This window comes from Pelophylax lessonae (genome assembly GCF_965119305.1).
Source record: "Pelophylax lessonae genome assembly, chromosome: 3".
Taxonomy (NCBI): Eukaryota; Metazoa; Chordata; class Amphibia; order Anura; family Ranidae; genus Pelophylax; species Pelophylax lessonae.
Window position 1 is genome coordinate 470,754,864 of NC_138770.1, and position 26,931 is coordinate 470,781,794.

The 26,931-nt window shown below is 45.7% G+C and overlaps 1 protein-coding gene across 1 annotated transcript in view; it reads right to left on the reverse strand.

The window, feature by feature from the left end:
- Window positions 1–26,931, reverse strand: part of CEBPZ (CCAAT enhancer binding protein zeta) — a 180,030-nt gene that overhangs the window by 94,910 nt on the left and 58,189 nt on the right. The window contains exons 8-10 of the mRNA XM_082251926.1: window positions 24,643–24,708; window positions 21,194–21,260; window positions 8,429–8,529 (exon numbers count right to left, since the gene is read on the reverse strand). Of these exons, the coding sequence (XP_082108052.1) occupies window positions 8,429–8,529; window positions 21,194–21,260; window positions 24,643–24,708 (234 nt within the window). The remainder of the gene's footprint in view (window positions 1–8,428; window positions 8,530–21,193; window positions 21,261–24,642; window positions 24,709–26,931) is intronic.

The window sequence follows — 26,931 nt, forward strand, 5'->3', positions numbered from 1 at the left end:
GCCGCCCAGAGGCTCGGCCATCATGGCCGCCGCTCCACAAGCACGCCAGGCAATCAAACATGGCCGCTGGACTACACAAACAACTGATTAATTGAAAGAATAAATCGGCCAACTAATCGATAATGAATATTATAATTAGTTGCAGCCTTAATTTTGGACAACGCCACTGTTTCCTGACAATGTTGTCAAAGTAGGCTGAAAAGGGGACACCCTCGCCGCTTTGGAGGGCCTAAGGGCCGGCGCCTCCAATGCAGCATCAGCCACAACCTCCTTTTTTTAAAGTATAACGCAGTGACACAAACAGTGCATCCACCAGCGCCTTTTCATGCGTGGCTAAAGGAGCAAAGGAAACATTCTCACTATCTGAGCACTTAGGGTGCATGGACGCAGACCCTGTAGAGTCTTTTTATACTAAGCTCATCCAGAAAACATAACAAATTTAGGGGGGGTCCCCAACTGTGATCCTGAAAAGGGGACACAGACTAAAAGCCCATAAATAAACCACCTACTGGACCCCGCAAAAAAAAAAACAAACAAACAAGGGGGTCTCCTTCCGAGCCCTCCATAGAGGGCATAAAAGGAAATAGCCTCTTAAAATGGGCCGTCTGCCGTGACACAGAATGCTCAGGCAGGGTACCCGGATGGTGCCGCAGCGCTAAAAGTAGCAAGTGCCCCACACAATAATGGCAGCAAGGCTGTCAAAAATGAAGCGACCCGACAGCACCACCCCTTCCAAGGGAGGCGCCAAGCTGACCACATGGCCTAGCAGGCCGCAAGCCTAAATTTTTGTGGAGGCCCAGCCATAAGTGCCCGGATCCCAGCTCAGCAGATGCCAAAAGGAAGAGTGGAGGCTTCAGCTAAACGCACTGAGGCCACCACCCAACGGAGGCCCCCGACTCGGCCACATGGCCTAGTAGGCTGCAAGAAACTGACTAAATTTCTGTGGGTGCCAAGCCGCTTGGATGCGAGCCCTGTGGAGCTGACCACCCAGGAGCAGCGGAGCAGAGGGCAGATGCCTAAACGGGAGGCAGTGACTTCAGCCATCCACACAGGGGCCGTTTCAGGTAGTTTCCGACTAGTAGGCCTGCAATGACGTGGCCTACATTTTCAGCCAGATGCGGTCGCGTGAGGAGCTACCCGCAGATGCTAAACTATCCGATTCCCCAGCCCAACAACAACCACAGGGAGCCCCAAAGACATCCCTTCCCTAGTCACCAACTCCTAGGGTGGCAGGGAACCCTGCTCAACCCCCATTGCGCACCAGGAAAACCCAGTCAGCAGCAACTCCAACCAGCATGTGGCAACAGCCAGCTCATAACCTCACCCCGGGAGGGGAGCGAAAGACCCACAGTGACCACTGAATTTTAGAGGGGCTGGGGGGGGGGGGGGGGGGAGGGGAATCCGGGGGTCCAACCATTCCAGGGAGGGGCCCACGTCCACCCCAAAACCCTCCAGGAGTAGAGGGAGGGACTGCTACTTACCAGAGCAGGAACAGGGTGGGCACCGCTCGGGATAAACCACCACTCCATTGTAATGTGTGTTCTGTCAGCAAGGAGGAAATGCTGCGACTGAGGATGAAGCCAGTTCGTATGCGCCCTTGCGAGACGTTTAAATCACAGGCCAGCCCGTCCAGTGGGGCTTTGTAGTGGCCGACCTAGCGCGGAGCTGTGGTCTGCACTCACTCGCTGGTTGGACTGGGAGGACCCTAAAGATCTAGATTATCCAGTTTGTCGCCCAGTCTGACACTTGATTGTAGATCACACAGGAGCAAAATATTAAAAAAAAAAAAAACAAAGAAAAAATTGTCAGGACCAGAGATCCCAGCAAGCAACTAGGTCCTTACTCCTGACTAGGCAGAAAAACCTGAGTGCCTATAGCTGAGAGTGGGTGTATACCCCCTACCCATAGGCGTAGTCCAGCTTTTTCCTGCCTAGTGTCCTACTTCTGTAGGGGGCAGTATAACCCAATGCTTAAAAAGAATCAGAAGCTGTGTCCGTCAATGAACGAAAGAGAAATCCAATTTTGACATGAGGGGTGGGAACAGCAAGAAATAATTCCCAAGGCTATACTGTAGCCAACCAGGTAAACAGGAGCTCAACCAAAACAACTGGCGCCCACCTGAAAAAAAAAACATTTACACCCCCAAAGAGGGAACAAGCCCCATAAACATCAGCCTGCAAAACCTTACTGCCAAAAGCGGCATCCGCAGATGCCAACACATCCACTTTATAAAATTTTGTGAAAGTGTGCACCGACGACCAAGTAGCTGCTTTGCACACTTGGGAATGGAGGAACCTGACCCTTAAATGAAAAGGCCTGAAAGACGTGCTCCAAAGACTCCATGAGTCAACAGGCGGACCCCACAAAAAGTGTAAACAAAGGGACAGCCCCCACCTTGCTGGCAGCACCATCCGGTCGCCAAGCCTAAAGCACCAAGTGATCCTCAGCAGAAAGGGAGATGACCCCTCCAGACTAACCACCCAGCACAAACAGGCACCTGCAGCCACTAGGATAATCTGCACACCACGTGCGGCAATCAGGAGTCAGCACCAGGGGATGAGGAGGGGTTCCCACCACCAAAATCACTGCCCACAGGGCTCCACAGTCATGGCTGCTGTTATTTTCAAAGGCAAACCACCGCAAAATGGCCACTGGACTACAAAAACATGGCCACCGTGCATTGAGCACACAGGCTACAACAAAATGGCGGCACCAGGAGGGATCCCTAGGCCTCAAGGACAGGCCCAGGCAGGATAGGGGGCCTGGCAGGAGCCCCCACCAGGTACAACCCCCCCGCCCACCTGATCACCTGGCGGCACATCCCCCTGCCCCATCTATAGCATAGCGCTCTGCCCCAGACCAGAACACCGACATAGCCCCAGCATATGTGGATAGGAGGACAGATTGAAGGGGGGTGCCTGACAGGAAGGAGGGGAGCCCGGGGGATCCGACCGTCCCAAGTCCACCCCTAAACCCTCCGGGAGGGGGGGGGGGGGTCAGCTACTCACCATACCAAGAAACAGACGGGCACCGCTCCAGACAGATCACCTCGCTATTGAAATGGGGGGGGGGGGGGCTGTCAGCCAGGGGGAACTCCAAGACCTGGTCATATGTGACCTCACGAGGCGCTTAACTCGCAGGCCGACCCCCGTTCTGTGGGGCTATGTCGCGGTCGACCTAGCGGGGAGCTGAGGTCTGCGTGCGCTCGCTGTATCTACACCTATTTGTAGAAACTCCAACAAGCGAGACACACAAAAGGAAAGGGGAGGAACCCCCCCAGACTCACACCAAGTAATGTACGCCTTCCAAACTCTATCATAAACCTTCCTGGAAGTAGATTTCCTAGCTTTCAACAGTGTGGGAATAACCGACTCAGACAGCCCTCTGTCCTTCAGCACCTGGCTTTCAATAGCCAGGCCGTTAAAGCCAGCGACTGTAAAGCAGGATGGAAGATTCGATCCGTCCATTAAGACAAAGTCTGATTGCCCAAATGTCCAGGATGCTGATCAGCAGTCTGGACTCCTCTCGAGTCCAAACACCTTGGGCCGAGTACACTCCCAAGACACCTAACCATCCGGACAGTCTGGCATTCATGGGGATTACAGTCCAATACAGGGGAAGAAAGGGGTTTCCCAGATGAAGTGCCGGGGAGCGGAGCCACCATAGCAGAGACTCCCTCGAACCCAGACTCAACAGGATCAAATTGTCCAAAGACAACGGATCCTTGTTCCATTTGGTCAGAATCTCCCTTTGCAGAGGTCTGGTATGGAACTGAGCAAACGGAACTGCCTCAAAAGGTGGAAACCATCAGACCCAGCACTTGCATGCAAGTCCTGATGGTTGGACAACAGGACCCGAACCGCATCCTCTAGCTTCAGAAGTTTCCTCCTGACTAGGCAGAAAAAACTGAAGTCCTATAGCAGAAGTGATGGTAAACCCTCTGGGACTGCCTCAGGGGCATAACCAAAAAGGTTTCCACCTATTCCTACTCCTGAAGAGAGAGCAGCATAAGCCCAATGGTCTGAGGACATGGAGTTGTGTTTGTCAGTGAACGAAAGAGAAATTACTGTTCTCTTTCAATCTGCAGCTCTGTAATTTTTTTCTAAGGACAATGCAATATGGCTACCTGGAGGTGTTCTTTACACAGAATGTGTTTCCTGCTTGTGTGACTAGCTTCCTGATTTTCCCAGAAGTCTACACTAAGATACAAGTCAGATTTCAGGCATCCCCCGCAACAAAATTTTAATTTTTGGTAAGATACTCCCAATAGAAAACAACATCTAAAAGGAATGCAGGCCCTGCAACTTTACTCATTAGAGCCCTGATTCTGCAGCAGCTAGTTGATAAAACCACTCCCCTTAGTCTCACTTAGCACAGGGGCACAGAGGAACAAACAGTGATTTCTTCAGAATAATAACATGTAGGAATCTGCAACAAAGTTTGCTAAAATCCTTGTAAATGTACATAGATCACCTAGGGGGATGCAGTTACATTTTAAAGCGGTATTAAACCCTAAAGCAAACATTTGTTTTACCGCAGCTTGATTACGAGGCTTGTATACCAATGCTAGGAGCCTGGCTAACAAGATGAGAGAACTGGAGTTGCTAATGTCAGAGGAGGATTTCAATTTTGTGGGAATTAAGACTTGGTTTAACAGCCCTCATGACTGGCTGGTAAACATTCAGGAGTATTCCCTATATCGCAGAGATAGGGAGGGTAAAAAAGGGGGAGGGGTATGCTTGTATATCAAGAGTGATGTGCAAGGGAATGTGAGGGACGATATCACTAATGGAGCTAGGAAAGAGGTGGAACCCTTGTGGGTAGTGCTCCAAAGGGAGGAAACTAAGGGGAAAGTAATACTGGGCATATGCTAGGCCCCCTAACCAGAGAGAGGAGTGGGAGGTGTACCTCCTATCACAGCTTGGAATGGCAGCAAGGATAGCAAATGTCATTATAATGGGGGATTTTAATTATCCATATATAGACTGGGCAGAAGGAACCATGCATTAATCTACGGCTCGCCATTTCCTAAATGTCTTGCAGGACAATTTCATGAGTCAGATGGTGAATGCACCAACAAGAAACAATGCGTTACTAGACCTACTGGTTATTGACAATACAGACCTAATCACGGATCACAGGTCAATTTGTTTCAGTATAAATCACAGAAATAAGAAACACAAGGGTAACACACAAGGACACTGAATTTTAAAAGAGCCAACTTCCATAAATTGCGCTCTTTGCTAGAGGATATTGAATGGGATAATATTCCAGGAACAAAGATCACAGAGAGAAAAAAATGGGAGTGCTTTAAAGGCATACTAAATAAAGGTATTATAAAAGGTATAGGCCAGTGCATTCCAATGGGAAATACTTTTAAAAGAGCTAAAATAAATCCCGGGTGGCAAAACTATGTCTTAAAAATGCATATAAAAAGAAAAGGCCTTCAAAATATACAAGGCTGAGGGGTCATTGTCAGCATTCAAACATTACAAAGAATGCAATAAAAAATATAAGAATATATAAGAATGCAATCAGGGTGGCTAAAATAGAACACAAAAAGCACCTAGGGAAGAAGAGTAAAAAAAAAAAAAAAACATTAAGTATATAAATAGTATGAAAGTGAGGCCAGAACATATTGGCCCCATAAAGGATGATGAAGGGAATTTGGCTACAAAAGATAGAGCGAAGGCAAAGGTTTTGAATATATTCTTATCCTCAGTCTTGACAAAGGAAATGGGGGGGATACAGTAACCAAGACTGTAATGTTAATACCATGCCACAGAAAGCACTCTCGTGTCTATCAGAAGACAGAATCAGAAATAGACTGGAAAAACTGAACATAAAAAAGTCACCGGGACCAGATGGCTTACACCCGAGGTTCCTTAAGGAGTTCCTAATTTTTATGGACAGTTTACTGACTGGAATGGCCGAGACATATCCCTGGGAACTACAGGCCAGTTAGCCTAACATCAATAGTCTGCAAGTTATTGAAGGGGATAAGGGACTGTATACAAAATTTTAGTAATGACAACGGTATTACTAGTAGTAGTCAGCAGGGATTCATGAAGAATCGTTCTTGCAAGTACAATCTATTAACCTTCTATGAAGACGTTAGCTGCCATCCAGATAAAGAAAGGCCTGTGGATGTGGTGTACCTGGATTTTCCCCACAAACTTTCTTGTAAGGTATGTAGGCATGGACCATAGGGTGAGTACCAGGATTGAAATCTGGCTACAGGGGAGAGCCCAAAAAGTGGTGATAAATAGTGAGTATTCGGAATGGTCTGGTGTGGAAAAAAGGAAAGAAGAATCTGTCCTGGGACCAATCCTGTTTAAATTATTCATAAACGATCTAGAGAATGGGATAAACAGCTCAATCTCAGTATTTGCAGAGGATACAAAGTAGGGATCAACCAATTATCGGCAAAGCAGATATATCAAGGGCCGATCTGCACTTTCCCTGATATATCGAAATCGGCCACCAAGGTGACCGATATCGCCGATATTTCAGGAAAGTGCTTGTACCAGGGTGATGCCTGCAGCTAAAGGCATTACCCCGGTACCTGCGTCCATAGCCAACGGCCGGCTGTCTTGTAATGACAACCGTTGCAGCTAGAAAGCCGCTCGGCTGTCATTACAGGGAGTGGGAGGAGACGCGCAGTCCCACCAGGAGACCCCGGAAACCAGCTTGCACAGCGCCGAAGTCCCGATCAAAGCCTCATTCGGCTCCGATTGGGTCTCCATGCAAAAACCCACACTTCCGGGTACTGGCGCCAGATTAAAAAAAAGACAGCATTCAAAACAGCCAAACTTGGCGTTTTAAATGCTTTTAAGTGCAGAAAAGGGGTTTGGGTTTTTTTAGACCCCCAGATCCCGCCACAAAAGTACCTGTCAAAGAAAAAAAAATTATAGATAAAACATGTCCCAAACTTTAAAAAAGTTACACTTTGTTCACAGAACATGGCTTTGGGAGTGTTTCAGGTTCTCCTTGGTAAATAAAGCTCAATGTTGACTATTGCATTTCTGATTATGGTGTCATGAACTTTGTTTAAAGTTTATTATTCTTTGGCTTTTTGACTTCTGTGAAAAATCTTTTTTTTTTATATTTAGAAAGTGGCTCTCACAATGGTTTGCTGCAGACAGACTCGGAACACATTTTGTATTCTTTCCAGACTGAGATATAAGCAACTTTTTCTAATTTCCTCAAGAATTACATTGGTTTCTGCCCCTATGGGATTGATGTACTAAAACTGGAGAGTGCAAAATCTGGTGCAGCTCTGTACAAAAACCAATCCGCTTCCAGTTTTTTTTTTTTGGTCTGTCAAAACTTAACTAAATGAGCTTGGATACCAAGCTGTGCATGGTAGCCAAGCAGCTTCTAACTTCAGCTCATTCAGTTAAAGTGTTACTAAACCCACAAAAGTGAAATCAGTAAGTATATGCAGTAAAGCATGCTTGTTATACCAACTGTGGAACCTAGGGGTTAACCCTCCACATTGCGTAAAAAGGCTGTTTGATCACATCTTCCCTGATCCTCCCCTTCTTTTACTGTCGCCAATCCACCTGCTGATAGTATAAAGCCTTGGAGGTGCTCTGCACGTGATCAGTTTGGTGTATATTGCTAGATAGGTGTTCTCAAGTTTTTGTAAATTAATTCCTGTGTGTTTTGTCTTTTCTATGTGCTTGTAATAGAACATATCGCCCCCTAACTAAAATACACTACAAAAAGAGTTTGTTCTGTTTAAACGCCCCGCTTCATTTATTTTATTTTTGTTTAAGCATTGTGAGGCTGTGCGATGACATGAATGATGTGTCACTTTGTGCACTTCAACAAAACGGACACAAAAAAGGAATAAAATTGTGTTATGCGATTAAAAGCACATTACACTGACCAATATCGCCAGCTCACTACAGATGAAACAGACAACTGCAGCACGCTAAACTGCTGCAATTTATTGTACAGGCAGTGTGAAGGGGCTCTAAGTCAGAGTTAGACTTCTCCAGTCATGAGTGAGTGCGGCTGAGTGCAGCCATGTACTTCTAACTCAGAAGGAGCTATGTCAGAAGGCTGTTCTCACTCAGTGCAGAAGAGACCATTCTCTGCCCATTACTGCTGAGAAAGTGTTTGGGCTCATTGTGGAACCTAGGGGGCATATTTATAAATATGTGAATGTGACATTCACAGTTGGTTAATCCTAACAACAATTTTAAACACCTCTGAGTGATCTGAATTTTTGTACTGGGTGCTCCATGGTGCATATCATATAGTCACGTGGAATCTAATACATTCTAAAAAAAAACAATAATAATTACTTCAACTGCTGCATATATAAAACTTTCAGAAATGATCACAACTTAACACAATTATGCGATCATACTTTATGTTGGATATGTCCGACATGAGAAAGGCTCCAACATTTTCTTACCAAGAATTTTCTCAAACTCATCATCATCTACATCTTCTAAACTCTCCTCATCTTCATTCCGTTTATGCCTCTGTTTGTCTGTGGACAACTTTTTGAAGTATCTGCAATTCAGAGCAAAGAAAGTAATTTGCATACATGTTCAAATTCATTTTAACACATATACTTAAGTAAGGTGTATTAATTAGCAATAAAAAGCAATTATAGTAGTGCTAATTATTAGCAAAAGATGACAAATTGAGAAGTGTGTGTGTGTAAATCTTTGACCTATTCTGGGAGGACGTCATATGACATCCTCCCAGGATTGTGCCATGGGCCGTGTCCTATCGCGATCTGTCACACATCATGAAAGATCTTGATGACCTCCCCAGAGTAGTACAGTGGTAACACTGTATTCCTCTGGTCATAATATGTAAAAAAAAAAAAATAAAAAAAATAAAACGATAAAGAAAGTAATAAAAAAAATAAAAATATTGAAAAACACATTTTTCTTTACATACTGTGTCACCAGTCCTTGTTCCTGATTACTGCTACTCCAGTCATATGATAAAACTGTACTGCACTGGTGACAGTATGTAAAAAAAAAAAAACACTGTAGACCCAGATCTTAGTCATCTGTATCATTCCAAATGCCCAAGGGAACAGTGTGTCAGACTCACCAGATGGATTTGACAAAAGGCCAAAAAAAGGTGTTCTGGGAGAATGTGGGACAAACTTGAATTTAAATGTGATACACCTGGAGGAAAACAGAAAAATTATCATGAATCAGTTGGACCGAATTATGATTATTTTTCTGTTTTCTACTAGCTGTATCACATTTAAATCCAAGTTTATGTCCACATTCACCTGGGAGACCTTTGTTTGGCCTTTTGTCCATTCCATCTGGATGATCACTGGTGAGAGTCTGACACACTGTTCCCTTGGGGATTTGAGGTAGGATACAAAGGACTAAGATCTGGGTCTACATTGTTTAGGATTACCTTATTGATTTTTCTAAATAGTATATTCACAGTCATATTTTTTAATTGATATCTGCACTTTGATATTATTTGTGGATCTATATCTCATTACAGATTATACAACCCTCTTGAGTCAAGCTCCTGAAGAATCGGTGTATCCGTGAAACATGTAGCGTACGATTGGATTTGGTCTGGGGATCCCTCCTTTTAGGGGAGACACCACAGCCGACACCCAATGCATAAGAGGAGGTGTTGTACATTGTATTTTCCTAGTTCTGGATCCACCTTACAATGGACTATGTCCGGATTTCTGTGATACATTATTATACAATCATTTTTTTTTGTTGTGTGTTGCCTTTCAAGGAGATGTTTTTTTTATGTATATGTAATAAACTTTTGTATTTTTACAATACTTTTTCACTGTGAAGTTCATACAGTACCATGAAAGTCCTCAGTGCCTCCAGTTTTCTAGTTGATTGTTGTGTCCAATTTTAGGACGAAGGTACCTAATTAATTATTAAATACCTTGTGTAGCACACACCATATGTGTTTTGTTTTGGTTTGAGGGTTACAAAGTTTTTCCACTGTGTTTAAATACATCTCGGATATAATGGGTTGCGGCAGAGATCTCGCAACGTGTTTTAACTGAAGGACTAAGCCTTTTTCTGACATTTGCTGCTCTCAGGTTAAAATCAGTATTTTTTGCTAGAAAATTACTTAAGAATGCCCAAACATATATATTTTTAGCAGAGACCCTATAGAATAAAATGGCATTTGTTGCAATATTTTATGTCACACTGTATTTACGCAGCAGTCTTTCAAACGCAATTTTTTTGGGGAAAAAAATACAATTTCATGAATTAAAAAAAAAAAAAAAAAAAAACATAACAAAAGTAAGCCCAATTTTATTGTATAATGTGGAAGATGATGTTACGCCGAGTAAATAGATACCCAACATGACATGCTTTAAAACTGGGCACACAACATGACATGCTTTAAAACTGGGCACAAGTGGAATGGTGACAAACAACGGTACTTAAAAAATCTCCATAGGCGACGTTTTTTTAATATTTGTTTAACGGTTACCAGTTTAGAGTTACAGAGGAGGTCTTGTGCTAGAATTATTGCTCCCAATCTAATGATCGCGGCAATACCTCACGTGTGTTTTGAACACTGTTACATTTGCGGGCGTGACTTACGTATGCATTCGCTTCTTGCGTGAACACGGAGGAATGAGGCGCTTTAATTTTTTTTTTTTATTTATTTTTTTTTATACTGTCCCTTTAATTTTTTTTTTTTTTTTATCACTATTATTGCTGCTACAAGGCATGTAAACATCCCACGTGACAGCAACAGTCAGGTATTTTTTTATTTTTTTTTTTGGGGGGGGGGGGGGACCTGGGGTCGCCAAATCTCTCCTTTGCACTTAAAAGCATTCAAAACAGCAAGTTTGGCTGTTTTGAATACTGTCATTTTTTAAGGCTTCAGTAAACTGGATCTGAGACCCGAACAAAGCCGATTCTGGCTTTAATCAGGTCTCCGGCCAGCCGATGGAGGTGTCGGCTGGTAGCTCGGCCTCCTGGTGGGACAGAAGAGCCTGGGTAGAGTTGGGGAGAAATATCCCCCTCCCACTACTTGTGATAACAATCAAGCGACTGCTTAGCCGTATGTAAGGAAGCCGACTGTCGGCTCTTAAAAAACGGTACCGGGGGTAATACCTGCAGCTGCAGGCATCATCCCAGTACAACCACTTGAAGCAGAATGACATACAGGTACGTGATTTTGCAGCAAGTGGTTAAAAAGTGTGTGATGTGGGGGTGTGGCCTGGCGCAGCATGGAGTAGAGCGTTAGTGAACAAAGTTCTGCTTGCACGATATTCTTACGACTCATCCTGCGACCCTGCAGCCTTCAGATCTACTTTGTTGTATCCCTCTCAGATCCAGCAATCTGCCCTACAAAGGCGTCACCCAAAAAAGTCCCTAATCCTAGCTCCGAATTGGACCGTTTCAGGCGCCAGGACAAAAGAGGCCTCTGGTGAACATGGCTGCTCCTCGGTGGAGGAGACAGACTTGGTGGGAAATGGCACCTGCCAAGGTGCTAGAGGCTATTGCATCCTGCCAGACTACACTGACAACAAAAAAATCGAAGGAGGTAAAAACTGGATTTTTGTAAGAACTTACCGTAAAATCCTTTTCTCTGAAGTTCATCGACAAACACAGCTCCTTATCTTCATGACTCCTAGGGTTATGCTCCTCCTCCTAGGAATAGGCACTAGGCAGGAAAAAAAATAAAAAACTTAACCACGCCTATGAGGGCTGCATGAAGGGCGTCCTCATAGGGACTTCATCAAAAAGTTTAGTTGCAAGCAGTGTTTAGAAGACAAAAACCCCATACCTCAGAAGTAGAGGGGAGGGTGCTGCGTCTGTCAATGAACTTCAAAGAAAAGGATTTTTCGGTAAGTTCTTACAAAAATCCAGTTTTCTCTATCGTTCATAGACAGACGCAGCTCCTTATTTTTATGAATCATAGGGATATCCCAAAGCCGTATAATCATGAGGGGGTGGGAAACAATGCAGAAACAAAACATAAGTCTCCAATAGCGAAAATTAGCCAACCAGGTAACGTGGAGCTCACCCGGAAAAAAATTGAAACCTCAAAAGAGCAACGAAACAGACTTTTCTTTTAAACCGCAGCCAGCAAAACCTTGCAGCCAAAAGAAGCATCTGAGAATGCCAACGCATCTACCTTGTAGAATTTGGTGAGCGCATGCACAGATGACCAAGATGCCGCCTTGCAAACTTGTAGCACCGACGCTCTCGGAGAATGAGCCTTCACTGGGAAAGGAGGAGCCTGACCCCTCAGTGAATAGGCCTGTACCACTGTCTGCCTAATCCATCTGGAAATGGTCGCAGCAGACGCAGCCAATCCCTTACGAGGTCCACCAGTAAGGACAAAAAGAGCGTCGGATTTTCTAAAGGACTCAGTGGTCTCTAAATAAACCCTGATCGCCCGAACCACATCCAAAGAATGCAAAGGCATACTCCTTAGGAAGCTGAGGTTTAGGGCAAAGTGAAGGCAACACAATGTCTTCATTCAGATGAAAATCAGAAACCACCTTAAGAAGGAAGGACTGATGAGGTTGAAGTACCACCTTATCCCTGTGTACCACCAAATAAGGAGAGCAGCAAAACAACGCCACCAAATCAGATGCCTTGCGGGCAGAGGTGATCACCACCAAGAAGGCAACCTTCTGAAACAAAGAAAGCCGCAAAATCTCCCAAATTTCTTCAAAAGGAGGCGTCTGAAGAACAGATAGCACCAGATTTAGATCCCACGGAGGTAACGGGGATCGCCTCGGAGGAGCCATATGGCGTACTCCGTGGATAAAAGTCCGGATGAGGACATGCATGGCTAACGGGCATTGAAAATATATAGCCAAAACCAAAACTTGGCCAAAACCCTAGCGATCAAAAACAAGTGAGGGTGCACCTTCAGCGAATCACACCATGAAATGTACAATTTCCACGTACGATGGTAGATCTTCCTGAAAGATGGCTTCCTAGCCTTCAAGAGTGTAGCAATCACAGAGTCAGAAAGACTCCTATCTCTCAACACCTGACTTTCAACAGCCATGCCATTAAAGCCAGCGACTGTAAAGCAGGATGAAAGATCGGACATTGCGATAGAAGATCTTCCCTGAGAGGAAGTCTCCAAGGGGTATCGGCGACCAGCCTTATAAGGTCTGCGTACCAAGACCGGCGAGGCCAGTCTAGAGCCACTAGAAGGACCGGAATGTTTTCCACCTCGATGCTGCGCAGAAGCCTCGGCAGGAGTTTCAATGAGGGAAATGCATAAATCAGCCGATGCCGACCTCAAGGAGCCACCAGTGTGTCTGTGGCATCGCCCAGAGGATCTTGAGACCTTGCTACGAATCTCTGCACCTTCTTGTTGAGGCGAGAGGCAAACAGATCGACCTTCGGGAGTCCCCCCCACCGAACACACAGGAGGTGGAACACCTCTGGGTGTAGGGAGCACTCCCCTTGATCCAACATCTGTTACTCGGGTAACATAGCTTTAAGCCCAGGCCAGAATCTCATCCACCTCCTTGGCCACCAAGACACTCTTGGTGCCCCCCCTGGTGATTGATGTAAGCCACAGCCGTGGCATTGTCCGATTGAATCCGAACTGGACAACCTTGCAGATGAGTTGTCCAATGACTTAGACAAAGCTTTATCGCTCTGAGCTCCAAAACATTTTTTCGGTAGTTTTGACTCTTCCATCGTTCAGGTACCCTGGGCACAGAGCTTCCCCAGCACCACGCCCCAGCCCGACAGGCTGGCGTCCGTGTTTACCACTGTCCAAAACAACGGAAGGAAGGACTTGCCCTGGCACAGTGCTGTAGACTAAATCCACCACAACAGAGCAGATATTGTGTTGTGTCTCAACCGAATCACAGAATCCAAGGACTTTGGATTCTTGCTCCATTTTACAAGAATCTGCCTTTGCAAGGGCCTTGTATGGGACTGAGCAAACGGAACCGCCTCAAACATCGATACCATCAGACCCAAGACTCGCATGAAAACTCGTAGAGGACAGATTGTTGGACAACTGAATCGCCCCCGCAACTTTTGCAGCTTGTCCGGGGAAGAAAAAACCCTCGCCAAAGCTGAATCCAGAGTGAAGCCCAGATAATCCAGTCTCTTAACCGGAGTCCGTGCGGATTTCTTGAAATTGAGGTTCCAACCGAACTCCTGCAGAGCTCTGACCGTGATTGTCAGATCCCCCCAACAAGGCTGAATGAGAGTCCCCTGAAAACGTTCCTGAGCGGGAACCGGCACAATCACTCCTTGCGACAGCAAGTCATGTACCACCCCTCACAAGTCCCTTACCCGGACTGGGGATAATTGAAGATTGGATGGGAAGAACCTGTCCAACAGGCGAGACCGGAATTCGATCTGGTTAATCGGATCAGTTTGTGAATCAATTTGTCCTGAATCAAGGAGGTCCAGGGTTCCTGAAAGAATCCAAGACATCCCCCCCCAACCCAGACTAGGGTGAGGGCGCCCTTCATGCAGCCGAGGACTTGTCCGCAGGTCCAGATTGGCCGGACTTAGATTTTCCCGACGATGGCTTCTTGGAAACCCCAGAAGACCTAAGCGGTTTTCCTTTTTCTTGCGACCCGGAGGCACGAAAAAGAGGTCTGTGCTCTTAGAGGATTTGGGCAAACTAGTGCTCTTACCTCCCGTGATACCTTTGATCAACTTGTCCAGGGAGGATCCAAACAGCTTCTCCCCTGTAAAAGGAAGATCAGTCACAGCCTTCTTAGAAGCCTGGTCAGCTGACCAGCATTTTAGCCATACTATGCGCCTAATAGCAATCCGCACTGCTAATGTCCTGGCCACTAACAAAGTTGAGTCCAGGGGACGTATCACACATGAACACCAGGGCTTAGGTCAACTGGTCTATTAGTTCCAGTACCGCAGGTGGAAGCCGTGCCGTTTCAAAGTTACTTTTCAGTAACTTCACCCATTCAGTAGCAGTCTGCGCTACTAAAACATTCCCAAAAGTAGCCTTTAACATGTGACCTGCTACCACATGTAAATAGCAGAACAAGGATTCCACCCGTCTATCCACAGAATCCGGAAAGGTTGGAGACTCTTCCACCGGTACCAGAGTCGCTTTATTCAACCTGGCCACTGGAGAAGCCACTTTCAGTGGTACAGTCCAACTATTAGACACAGCCTCCCTAAAAGGATAATGGCATGCAAAACGCTTAGACACCACCATGTGCTTAATGCGTGGCCATTGTTCATCCTCAATAGTATGAAACAATTCTGGACAAGGAAATACCCTTCCCGATTTACGGGACTTGCGGGAGCCAAAAGACACCTGCGCATCTGACGCTGCAAGTTCATCAGCCAATTTTAGGGTTTCCTGCACAGAAACTATCTAAGCCAACCAATAATATAAATGGGTTCTTTTTTAAGGTAAAGTTGATCCAGGGAATGTCCGATTGCCTCTCGGAGGATCAGGAAGGAATTTTTTATCCCCTGCTGTAGCAAATTGGATCATGCTTTGCTGGGGTTTTTTCGCCTTCCTCTGGATCAACTGCGGGTATAGGATTGTGTATATGGGATTGTCATTGAATGGTTGGGTTTTCAATACTGTTTTTTTTTGGTTGAACCAGATGGACTTGTGTCTTTTTTCAACCTGACTAACTATGTAACAATGTGCATTCACGCACGGCGGCTGATGAGGACAGGTCTCCTTCACCGTCAGAATGTGAAGACACTGACCCCTCAAGGTGGTATGCGTCCACAGCGACAATATCTGTCTCAGAATCCGAAGATTGACATCAGGCTTATCAAAAAAAAATGCAATTTCTGTCTGCGACTGTGAACCAGGGGGTCTGGCAGTCGCTTCCAGGGGGTCTGCAGGTGAATTTTTATCCTGGGACTCCATTGCTCAAATACATTTTTTTTTGTGTAATGTCCCTTTAAGACCGCGAAAAACGGGGTCCCACCGCTATTACTGCGGATTCACAATCCCTGATTATTATGCAATTATTATTATTAGAGCAGAAGAGGAAAAAAACCTGCAGGGAAACCCAGGAATGTTACCAGACCACAGAGAAGCATCCAGCCTGATCAGTGTAAAAAACAAAAAACACTGTCTGCACAGGAAGAGGAAGAAGCTCTGCCTCTATCATTACAAGCCATGTCGCATGCCTGACCATCCCAGGGACCTCAAGAAAATGGCCACTCATACATTCTCATTGGTTAAGCATAGAAAATGGCTGCCCATGCAAACTAATGGGAACAGAGATCATGAACCACAGCAAAATGGCGGCCCCCACGGCGCGCCATGCGGTCTCCAGGACCCCCCAATCTTTTTAATCTGGCACTTAATCAGACATGCAGCAGTGGAGGGTTGCAGAGAGGACTACTGCATGACAGTTTGATGTCTAAACACCAAATTAAAGCACCCTCAATAAAAACTGGATTTTTGTTACTCAACGTAAAATCCTTTTCTCTTTGTTCATTTAAGGACTAAACTCTTCATATTCTCAACCATAGGGTTATATTGCCCCTACAGGAGTAGCACACTAGGCAAAAAAATAAACTTGGTTATGCCTATGTGCAGTCCTAGCTGGTATAAATCCCCCCTCTCTGCTATATGCATTCAGCGTAGTAACAAGCAGTATCATAAATATTAAAACTCCATAGAGGTGTGGGTGCTGTGTCACTCAATGAACTCAGAGAAAAGGAAATTACGGTAACAAAAATCTAGTTTTCTCTTATGTTTATTGGCGGACAAAGTTCTTCATATTCTCAACCATAGGGATGTCCCCAAGCAGTGCCGAAAAAGAAAAATGAGGGGTGGGAAAACACACACAAGGACACGAGCTCAACAAGAACACAGGAGACCCACCTGAAAAAAACACCCCCCCCAAAACCTTGTGGCCAAAAGGAAGTATCCACTGATGCCAAAACATCCACTTTGTAGAACTTAGTGAAAGTGTGCACAGACAGGTGGCTCCCTTGCAAACTTGTGACACTGATGCCAGATGATGGAAGGCCCAAAAAGAACTAAGCTCACGAATGCGACATCATAGGGAAGGGAGGAACCCGATCCTTGATAGAATAGGCCTGAATCTCCGTCCGTCTGATCAACCTGGAATTGGTAGCAGAAGTGGCAACCCCTTCCCTGGCCCGTCCAAGATCACAGAAAGAGAAGCTGACCTCCTAAAAAGGACTCCGTGGCTGCCAGATACACCCGAATCGCCCAAACCACATCCAGGTTATGCAACGCAAACTCCTTGGGATGAGAAGGCCTGGGACACAAAGAAAGCAACACAATGTCCTCATTCAAATGGAAGTCAGAGACAACCTTAGGTAGAAACGACAGACATGGAGGAAGAACCACCTTATCTTTGAGGACCACTATATAGAAAGTATGACAAGATAAGGCAGCCAGGTCCGAGACTCTGCGAGCAGAGGTAATAGCCACAAAAAAGCCACCTTCTGTGACAATGTAAGTAAGGGAATCTCCTGAGTATTCTCACAGGGAGGCTTCTGGAGAACAGAGAGCACCAAGTTCAAGCCCCATGGTAGCAATGAAGACCGCACTGGTGGAGTCATGTACCGAACCCCTTGAATGAAGGTACGAACCAGAGAATGCATGGCCAGGGGTCACTGGAAGACATCAATAGAGGCCAGAAAATCCTCCTGATGTAAGGAGGCCAATCGAATAGACTCCAACCTGAACTTCTGCACCTGCACAAATCAATTCAGGGCCTGAAGATCCAGATTCGGACAAACCATGCCCTCTTTTCTCTGAACCGTAAACCGGTTTGAATAAAACCCTCAAAATCGGGACGATCAATCCCTGAAGCAGCAGGTCCTGCACCGCCCCAAGAAGAGCTTGCAGATTATCCTGGGATAGACGCACATTGGAAGGAAAGAACCTCTTCGGAGGGCACGAGCAAAACCATTTTCTATCAGGACAGCATCACTTCCTGGACCCACTTATCTGTCATTAAGAAGGTCCACGGGGCAGGAAACCAGCGAAGACGTCCCCCCACCCCAGTCATGGGTGAGACTGAACCTTCATGCCGAGGAGGGCTTGTCTGCGGGTTTAGATAAATCTGCTCTAGGCTTCCTAGACCAGGGTTGCTTGGAGTCTCCCAGTGTCAGGGAAGAAGAAGTAAGTGCAGGCACATAGTTATGTGCAGAGGGAGAGTGTTTGTTAACCAACGGAGAAAGCCTATTTAGCCAAACCTATGGACAGAGAATTCCTGTTCACTTTCCATGCCCACCACTAAGTGGTGCCAAATGGCCTATATAAAACACCTCTGCTACACTAGGACCTTGCCTTATGGTCTACAGCTTCCTGCTCCTGGTGTTTTACTCTGTTGCTGTCCTGATCCGTCTGACCACGCTTGAACTTTGCCTGAACCGACCCCTGGCTTGCTCTTCGACAACGTCTCGGCTTTAACCTGCTGTCTGCCTGTCTGCCGTTGCCAACTCTAGCCTGAACCTGACTACTCTGCTGCCTTCTACTCTGTTCCTGACGTACCTGCTAGTTACCGACCCAGCTTGCCCAACCCTGCTGTGTAACCGGCCATCCTTATTCCTGCTGTGTGCTTCCTGTCAGCTTGCCAAGAATATGTTGCCTGTGATCGGCCAGCCTGCTAAGCATCTGCTGCCTGTGACCAGTCAGTCTGCCAAGTACCTGCTGTCTGCGTCACGATCCAGCCTTCATCCAAGTACGCGCGTACCTCACATCTGCAGCCTTCACCATCTGAACTTCTAGGCACTCGTGCCACTCCAGGCTTCTGTGCCTCCTGTTTGCATTATCAGAGGTACTAGGCCGGAGGTGTAAGAGATCGCCTTCCTCTCCACGTCAGGCTCCATCAACAGGTACGTGACACGCAGGGAGGGCTAAAAGATTTACTGCCCTTGTCTGCGGCCCTGGAGGAGCGAAAAAACTTCTTACGTGCAGACAAAGACTTCCTAGACTGTGGGAAGAAGGCACTCTTTTCCCCCTGTGAGACTCCTAATGATGTCATCCAGAGTAGCCCCAAACAGACAGTCCCCTATGAAAAGTCAATCACTGAGAGCCTTTTTGAGGTTTGATCCGCAGACCAACACCTAAAAGGACAAATTGCGCAGAAGCAACACTGCCGAAATGGAGAGCTTAAAAAGCAAAAGGTGCCGTTTAAAATTGCAGCCCCTGGACCAACTGGTCCGCCAGCTCAGCGTGATCAGGGGAAACCTGCTCACTACCCAGACCATGGCGCAAAAGCTTAGCCAATTCTGTTCATGTTTGTGACACCAGGGCTGTGGCCAGGACTGGTCGCAACGCAGAACAGGCAATAGTAAACATATCGTGGGCCACAGACTCCGCTGTCCTGTCAGCCGGGTCTTAAAAGACAGGGATTCCTCCTCAGGGATCATGGTTGCCTTATTCAACCTGGAAACAGGGAGACCCACCACTGGTGGAGAGGTCCATTTTGTCAAAAGCGATTCCTCAAAGGGTCGTTTCGGACACTTCCAGTCCTTGTAAACAAACTTGTCAAAATAGGCAGGATAAAAAAACACCTTGACCGTACGAGGTAGCTTGTGTGTACCAAAGGGGACAGCCCCATCCGCAGCTGCCTGAAGTAATCCATCAGCGCCTCCTCATGCCCTGCTGTGGCCGTTAAGGAATCATCCTATCGGACAGATCAGGAAGCGTGGCTTCAGGTCCTACTGGACAGACCACGTGCGCGGCAACAGAGTCAAATTCAAGATCCAATGAGACTGATTAAATAGCAGAGGGCGGGGGAGCTGGAACCCCGAGGGACCTGCCACCTCCAGGAGGGGATTATGTGGGGAGGTGGGCTCCTTGGAAGTATAGGGGGGGGGGGGAACACTAGAAGACTCCATGGAAGTAAAGGGGGAAACCCCCCCCCCCATAAAAAAATGTTTTGACACCACCAGGGAACTCCCCTACACAGAGCCTGTACTCCCTGCACTGCAGCCGAGAAGAGGACACCCAACCAGAGCTCACCACCACCATGGGAGGAGCGCCGGTCGCCAGGCACCAGAAGAGCCAGATATCCCACGTGCAGAAATGTCCTGGAAGAGAAAGCCCAGATATCCACAGACGGGAATAGAGGAGGGGCCAGGGAACAGCATTCGCTGCTACGGGGCTCCAAAAACATGGCCGCCGCTATCGTCTAGTGCATTCCAGTAGCATGGCCAGACCAAAGAAAAATGGCCACCGGACCACAAGAAAATGGCCGCCCCGAGGAAATCTATAGCACCAAAAACATGGCCGCTGTACCCAAAGACCAAACTACAACAAAATAGCCAACCGGCACCGCACCACAAGGCTCCTAGGGAGAAATGGACACCAATCCCTGCGGGTGCAAGGACCCACAATGCAAGAGCCAGAGGGGCAAAAAAACAGGTATACGGACCCAAGCACCCACCCCCACAGTAAACTGCACACTCCACCAGCAGTAGGGCGAGCAGGCCCATCAGCCACAGTGCCCCTTTAGCCCACAACTGTAAACCCCCCAGGCCCAAAGGGCTAGCCATGGAAGGGGGGGGGGGAGATAAGCAAGTAGGGTGAGGCGGCCACAAGGGAACCCCGCAGCCCACAGGGGTGCTGTGTGGGAAGCGGAGAACTCCCAGGCCAAACTATCCTGGGGGGTAACCTGCGTCCACCCCACAGTGCGCCAGGGGGAGAGGGGGGACTGCACTTGACGATCCATGGAGATGCAGGCACCACTCCAGACAGAGCCCGGCTGTCAGTCAGGGGAACGCTGTCACTCCGACCCAGAACCCAGTTGTATCCGACGCTGCATATGTTTAACTCGCTGGCCAGCTCCTGCCAGGTGAAGCTGTGTCGAAGCCGACCCAGCGCATAGTTACGGTCTGCACGCGCTCAGTGTCCAGACTGGGATGACCACTTGATCAAAATAGCCAGTCTGGCACCCAGCTTGGCAGTTGATTGCAGATCTCTGCAGGAAAAAAAAAAACTGGAAGAAAAAAATTGCCAGAAACATCACAGCAGGAAGCCAGGTCCTTACTCCTGAAACTAGGCATAAATAAAGGATGCATATAGCAGAGGGGGGGATTTATACCAGCTAGGACTGCCCATAGGTGTAGCCAAGTTTATTTTTCTGCCTAGTGTCCTACTCCAGTAAGGGGCAATATAACCCTTTGGATGATAATATGAAGAGCTGTGTCTGTCAATGAACATAAAAGAAAATATGTTGTATGGTGAATTTGTATGCATCATGCAACCATCTTCTTACCTGTGAAAGAAAACTTCATCAGCTGGTATTTCATCTTCCTCTCTTTCAAGAAATGTAGCACTGTTAACTAAAATAAACAAAATTTTTCATTTAGTATCAAGTAAAGGAAATATTTCTTCAATTAATACTGTTATGCAACCAAGTTCTATAAAAAAAAAAAAAAAAAAAAAAAAAAAAGTTAATGAAAGAAAATCCCATCCACAAGAAAAGAAATAATGGGATTTCTGACTTACCGTTAAATCCATTTCTCTGATGACTATGTGAGTTTTACTGCCCCTACAGGAATAGGGAACTAGGCAGAAAAGAACTTGACTAAGCCTATGGGGTAGTCCCAGGGGGTATACTGCCTCTCTCTGCTATAGGTACTCAGGTTTTGTTACAAGCAGGGTCACATGATGAACATGAATGCAGCCCCCCTGTATAGCTCTCCCACAGCCCAAATACGTATCAACGATACTCTAAGTGACTCCTTCACACTTCACAATGGAATTGGGCAGGGCTGCCCCCTATCTCCAATCCTTTTCACCCATTCAGTGAAGCCTTTCTTAGCAACGATTAGACAGTGTAGAGATATACATGGCATAAGGGTGGGGACAAAAGAGCATAAATACGCTGCGTACGCAGACGACATTCTTTTCTTCATACAGCAACCTGTAATCTCACTTCCTAATCTACAAACGGGCTTCCAAAATGTTAATGCTATCTCTAACTTTAAAATGAACATATCCAAATCTGAAATAGTAAACATCTCCGTCCCGCACGCCATAGCTCGTAACGTTAGGAGCTCCCTTCCCTTCCAATGGCAATATCGATCCTTAAAATATCTAGGGATATATCTCACCCCCAACTTGTCCAACTTATTCAGGCTCAACTTTCTCCCGCTACTAAACTCTCTCAGACATGACTTTGGTCATTGGGGCCACCTTGCGGCTGGGAAGAATCAGTGTTGTTAAAATGAACATGTTGCCCAGGGTGCTCTTCTTATTCCAAATGCTACCTTATAAAGATACCACCGGGTTTTTTTCGGATTATATCATCTATGATTTCCCGATACGTTTGGCACTGGAAACATCCCCGGATAGCGCAGGCCCTCCTCACCAGGCGCAAAGACAACAAGTTCTTGCCCTCCCTGATTTCAAAAAATATTATCAGGCAGTGATGCTGCAAAGAACTTCAGACTGGAAACTCAATTCGGACACAAAATTGTGGGTACAACTGGAGAGAGACCTATGCGGGTCATACTCTTATACCCAACTATGGATCCCAGTGCCTAAAAGGTCATTTTCAGACCTAACCTCACCATTCACTTGGTTGACTATCAACATCTGGAACTCTCTGCACAAAAGCAACAACTGGCCTTTTAACTCCCCATTGATGCCCGACAGGCCATAAATTCTTTCCACCAGGCCTTATGGATCAACAATTTACATTGATGGCTTCCACAATCCAATATGCTGCTCCACCAGGCCATTGAGGGCCAAAACTTAAAACCCCTCCAAGCTTTTACAAAATCTTCTCCACTGACTTTAATGGACCATTGGAGATATTCCCAACTCTCCCGATTCATCAAGAGCCTACCGAAACCGCTGAGATCTCGGTCAGATCTCACACCAGTGGAGCGAATCCTTTCAAACCCGGACCCGCCTCAGAAAACTCTTTCACTATTCTATAAAGCATTGCTGAACCCCAACTCCTCCACATTCCCTTACTTCATTAAGGCCTGGGAAAGGGATCTCCAAGCGAATCTCTCAGAAACCCAAAAATCCAAAATCCTACAATTGACTCACACCTCCTCCGCCTCTTCAAAGACTGCGGAAATGAACTATAAAGTCCTAACAAGGTGGCACCACACTCTGGCGCCGCTCCACAAAATCTTCCCGGACTCCCCTGCAAGATGCTGGAGAGGATGTGGTGAGATTGCCACACACGCCCATATATGGTGACGGTGCCCCTGATTCAAGGGTTTTGGGCTGCAGTGTTGCATTGTGCCCAAAAAATCCAAGGTAGCCCCATACGTAATGACCCATGGGTCGTGCTGCTTTATTGTACGGACGAGCCAGTTGGCCGATACAAACCCTCTATTACCCCTCATCTACTAAACGCGGCAAAGGCGTTGATTCCACGTTATTGGAAACAGTCTAAGGTCCCGACGGTTCAGCAATGGTTACAAAATGTCGACCATACCTATCGTATGGAAAACATAACCTATGAACATAGAAATCTGGCCCACCTATCTCGCAAGATATGGGCCAGCTGGCTCGCCTTTACCTAGTTGTCAGAATATGCTGAGTTGATGTCTATAACTAAAGAATACCCATCTCTGGTATTACACATGGCACGCACACAAAAAAGGTTGCTAGCACTTTATGTCTTACATTGGGCCAACCTGAACCCCCCCCCACCCCCCCGCAGTCATGACACTAAAGGCTAAAACAAAGGGGCAGGGCAGAGAGGCAGTGGTCTTGGGTGCAGTATTTTTATGAGGGGTGATTGACAAGTTCCCTCATGATCCACTGCTTCAAGCTGAGAAGGGACATTGAGGAGCGTGCCAGAAGTATTTACTATCAGCAGATCCATCAGGCGAGCAGTGGGGGGTTACATTTATCAGGAGGTCCTGGGGAAGGCGGTGCACTACTGGGGAGGAGATGCAGGTCTGTGCTTGGTAGAACAGTGATTTGGCTTCTTAATATGCATCCAAATTGGGCTAATTGTTTTTAGGTACTTTATTGTGCGGCTTAGGCTAACAATGTAGTTCCACAAGGTACCCAGAGCACCTCTCAACCAATACCCTGGTGACACTTGTGGCATCATTGGTGTTTGTGGTCATCTTGTTCGCTGAGTCAGTGTCCCCCTTCCTGGTGGATGTCCCGTGGATATCGTGAGACACCGGTCCATATTATAGTTGTTGTTTGGCCTTTAACCGTTTGAAATCTGGTAAGCAGATCCGCATGGTGTGTTGATATTTTGCACTACGGTGGAGGACAGCTTATCATGGGCTAATTTTTCTACATTTGCACTTCTATCACTTATCCGGACTGTTTTTTTTCAATTTATGGACTTTATATTTCACTAGAATCTGAAGACTATGCACACCTAAATATTGAGTTATTCACTTTCACTTATTTATTTATTTTTATTATTGTGTTTGATGATTATGTTTGATATTCATTCATCATTCTCAATTTTTTTTTATTTGTGTTAGGTTGCTATTTACTCAGCATGACATCAACTTTCATATTTTAGCAAAAAACTCAGTATTATATTGTGGGCACTAAAACTCAAAGCATTTTTTTCCCCCAAAAAAATGGGTTTGAAGGACCGCTGAGCAAACACCGGGTTAGGGAAGCAGCTTCTGAAAGTTTTTTTATTTCTTTACCTTGATACAGAGAATGCATTAGGGTTAAAATATATATTTTCTTTAAAACCACTAAAATTTTATATTTTCTTACCTGGTTCTCGCTCTTCCTTCATATACAACTTCTTCTTCTGATGTTTTAAATAACCTCTGTTGCTTTCTGCACAAATAAAAAAACAATATGATTTTACAATAAATCTGATGCTTATTTTAGCAAAACTCCAAAACAAGCAAGTAGACGGTAGTCTGCAGTGCAGTTTTTAAAAGTACCTAGAAAAAAACAATAAAAAAAATCTTCAGATTTGCTAAACTGCAGTGTATATAGATTATTAGATTTAACCCTAAAAACAAAGATACCAAAAAATACCGAAGTTAAAAAAAAAATCAAATACAAAACTAAAGAATGGCAAAATTTAACCAGTTGCCGACTCCCCCACGTACATGTATTGCACAACGGTGATTGGTTACTGCGGGAGCCAATCAGCGGATCCGGCAGACCAGATGTCCACTGGGATCTGCCGATCTTCGCAAAAGAGGCAGAATGGCGGTCTGCCTATGTAAACAAGGCAGATCGATGTTCTGTGACAAGGAAAGAGAGATCCTTTGTTAAAGCTTCCCCCACACAGTTAGAAAGCACGCCTCAGGGACACATTTAACCCTTTAATCACCCGTTAACCCTTTCCCGCTCAGTGCTATTAGTACAGCGATCAAGCATATATTTTTTTAGCACTGATGACTGTATTAGTGTCACTGGTCCCCAAGAAAGCATCAACAGTGTCACTTAGTGTCCGATTTGTCCGCCGCAATCCTGCTATAAGTCGCTGATCGCCGCCATTACTAGTAAATAAAATTCCATAAAAATATCCTATAGTTTGTAGTGTAGAAGCTATAACTTTTGGGCAAACCAATCAATATACGCTTATTGGGATTTTTCTTTTACCAAAAATATGTAGCAGAATACATCTTGGTCTAAAATGATGAATAAATTAGATTTTTTACATTTTTTTTTATTGCTCGTGTTTTATAGCAGATAGCAAAAGATCGGTCTTTTTTTGTTTATAGCGCAAAAAATAAAAAATTGCAGAGGTGATCAAATACCACTAAAGGAAAGCTCGATTTGTGAAGAAAAAAAAGCATTTTTTTTGTGTACAGCTTTGCATAACCGCAAAATTGTTGATTAAAGTAACGCAGTGCCGTATCCCAAAAATAGGCTGATCATAAAGCGGGGGTAAACCTTCCGGAGCTGAAGTGGTTAATAGCAGCAATGATTTACAGTTATTTTTTTGCTTCGCATTCGATTTTAAAACCTGCTGTAAAAAAATGTTATGTACCCTAGTACTTTGGGCGCTTTCACACAGATGCAGTGCAGTTTTTCTACACTGTAGGTGTAGCACAGTGTACCCGTGGTTTTCATGCAAGTTAGCTTTGCCATAGATGTCTATGGCAAAGTGCATGCATGCAGGAGTTTTGCTGCTCTTCCAGATAGTGCATCAAAACCGCAGAACATAATAGAAGTCTGTACCACATCAGTCTGAAAATGCTCTTAAAAGGTAAACCAGTTGCATCAGTGTCTTCTCAACCATAACAGTGTGCAAATACTTTCATGAAATGTTAAAAAAAAAAAGAATTTGAAAGCAGCCCTATACACAAATGTTTATGCTAAAGTGGTTGTTAACCACTTGCCGACCGCCGCAAGTAGATATACTGCGGCGGTCAGCCCCAGCCAGGCAAAGTGACATATATATACGTCACTAGCCTGTCACCGGTTTGTGAGCCAATAGCGGGCGCGCGCCCGCCCTGACTCGTTCCCTGAGGAGTCCGTGCGTGTGACCGGCGGACCCGATGTCCGCCGGTCACACTGCGATGGTCGGTAGAGAGGGAAAAAGGCAGGCGGCTTATGTAAACAAGCCGCCTGTCATTCTCCCCTGTGTAAAAATGGAGATTAGACGGTTCTACTATGTAGAACCGTTGATCTCTGTTTTTACAATAGGAGACATGTCCCATCACAGTTAGAAACACGCCCCTAGGACACACTTAACCCCTCCCTCTCCAATACAGTTAACCCCTTCCCTGCCAGTGTCATTTTTACAGTAACAGTGCATATGTATAGCACTGAATACTGCAGTAATGTCATTGGTAACCCCAAAAGTGTAAAAAAATGTCAGTCAAGGGTCCGATCTGTCCGCCGCAATGTCGCAGTCCCACAAAAAAAAAAAAAAAAAAAAAAAAAAAAAAAAAAATCGCAGATCGCCGCCATTATTCGTCCAAAAAAAACCCACCAAAATGACAAAAATCTTTCCCTTTGTTAGTAAACGCGATAACTTTTGCGCAAACCAATCAAAATTACCAAACATATGTAGCATAAAACAAATTGGCCGAAAAT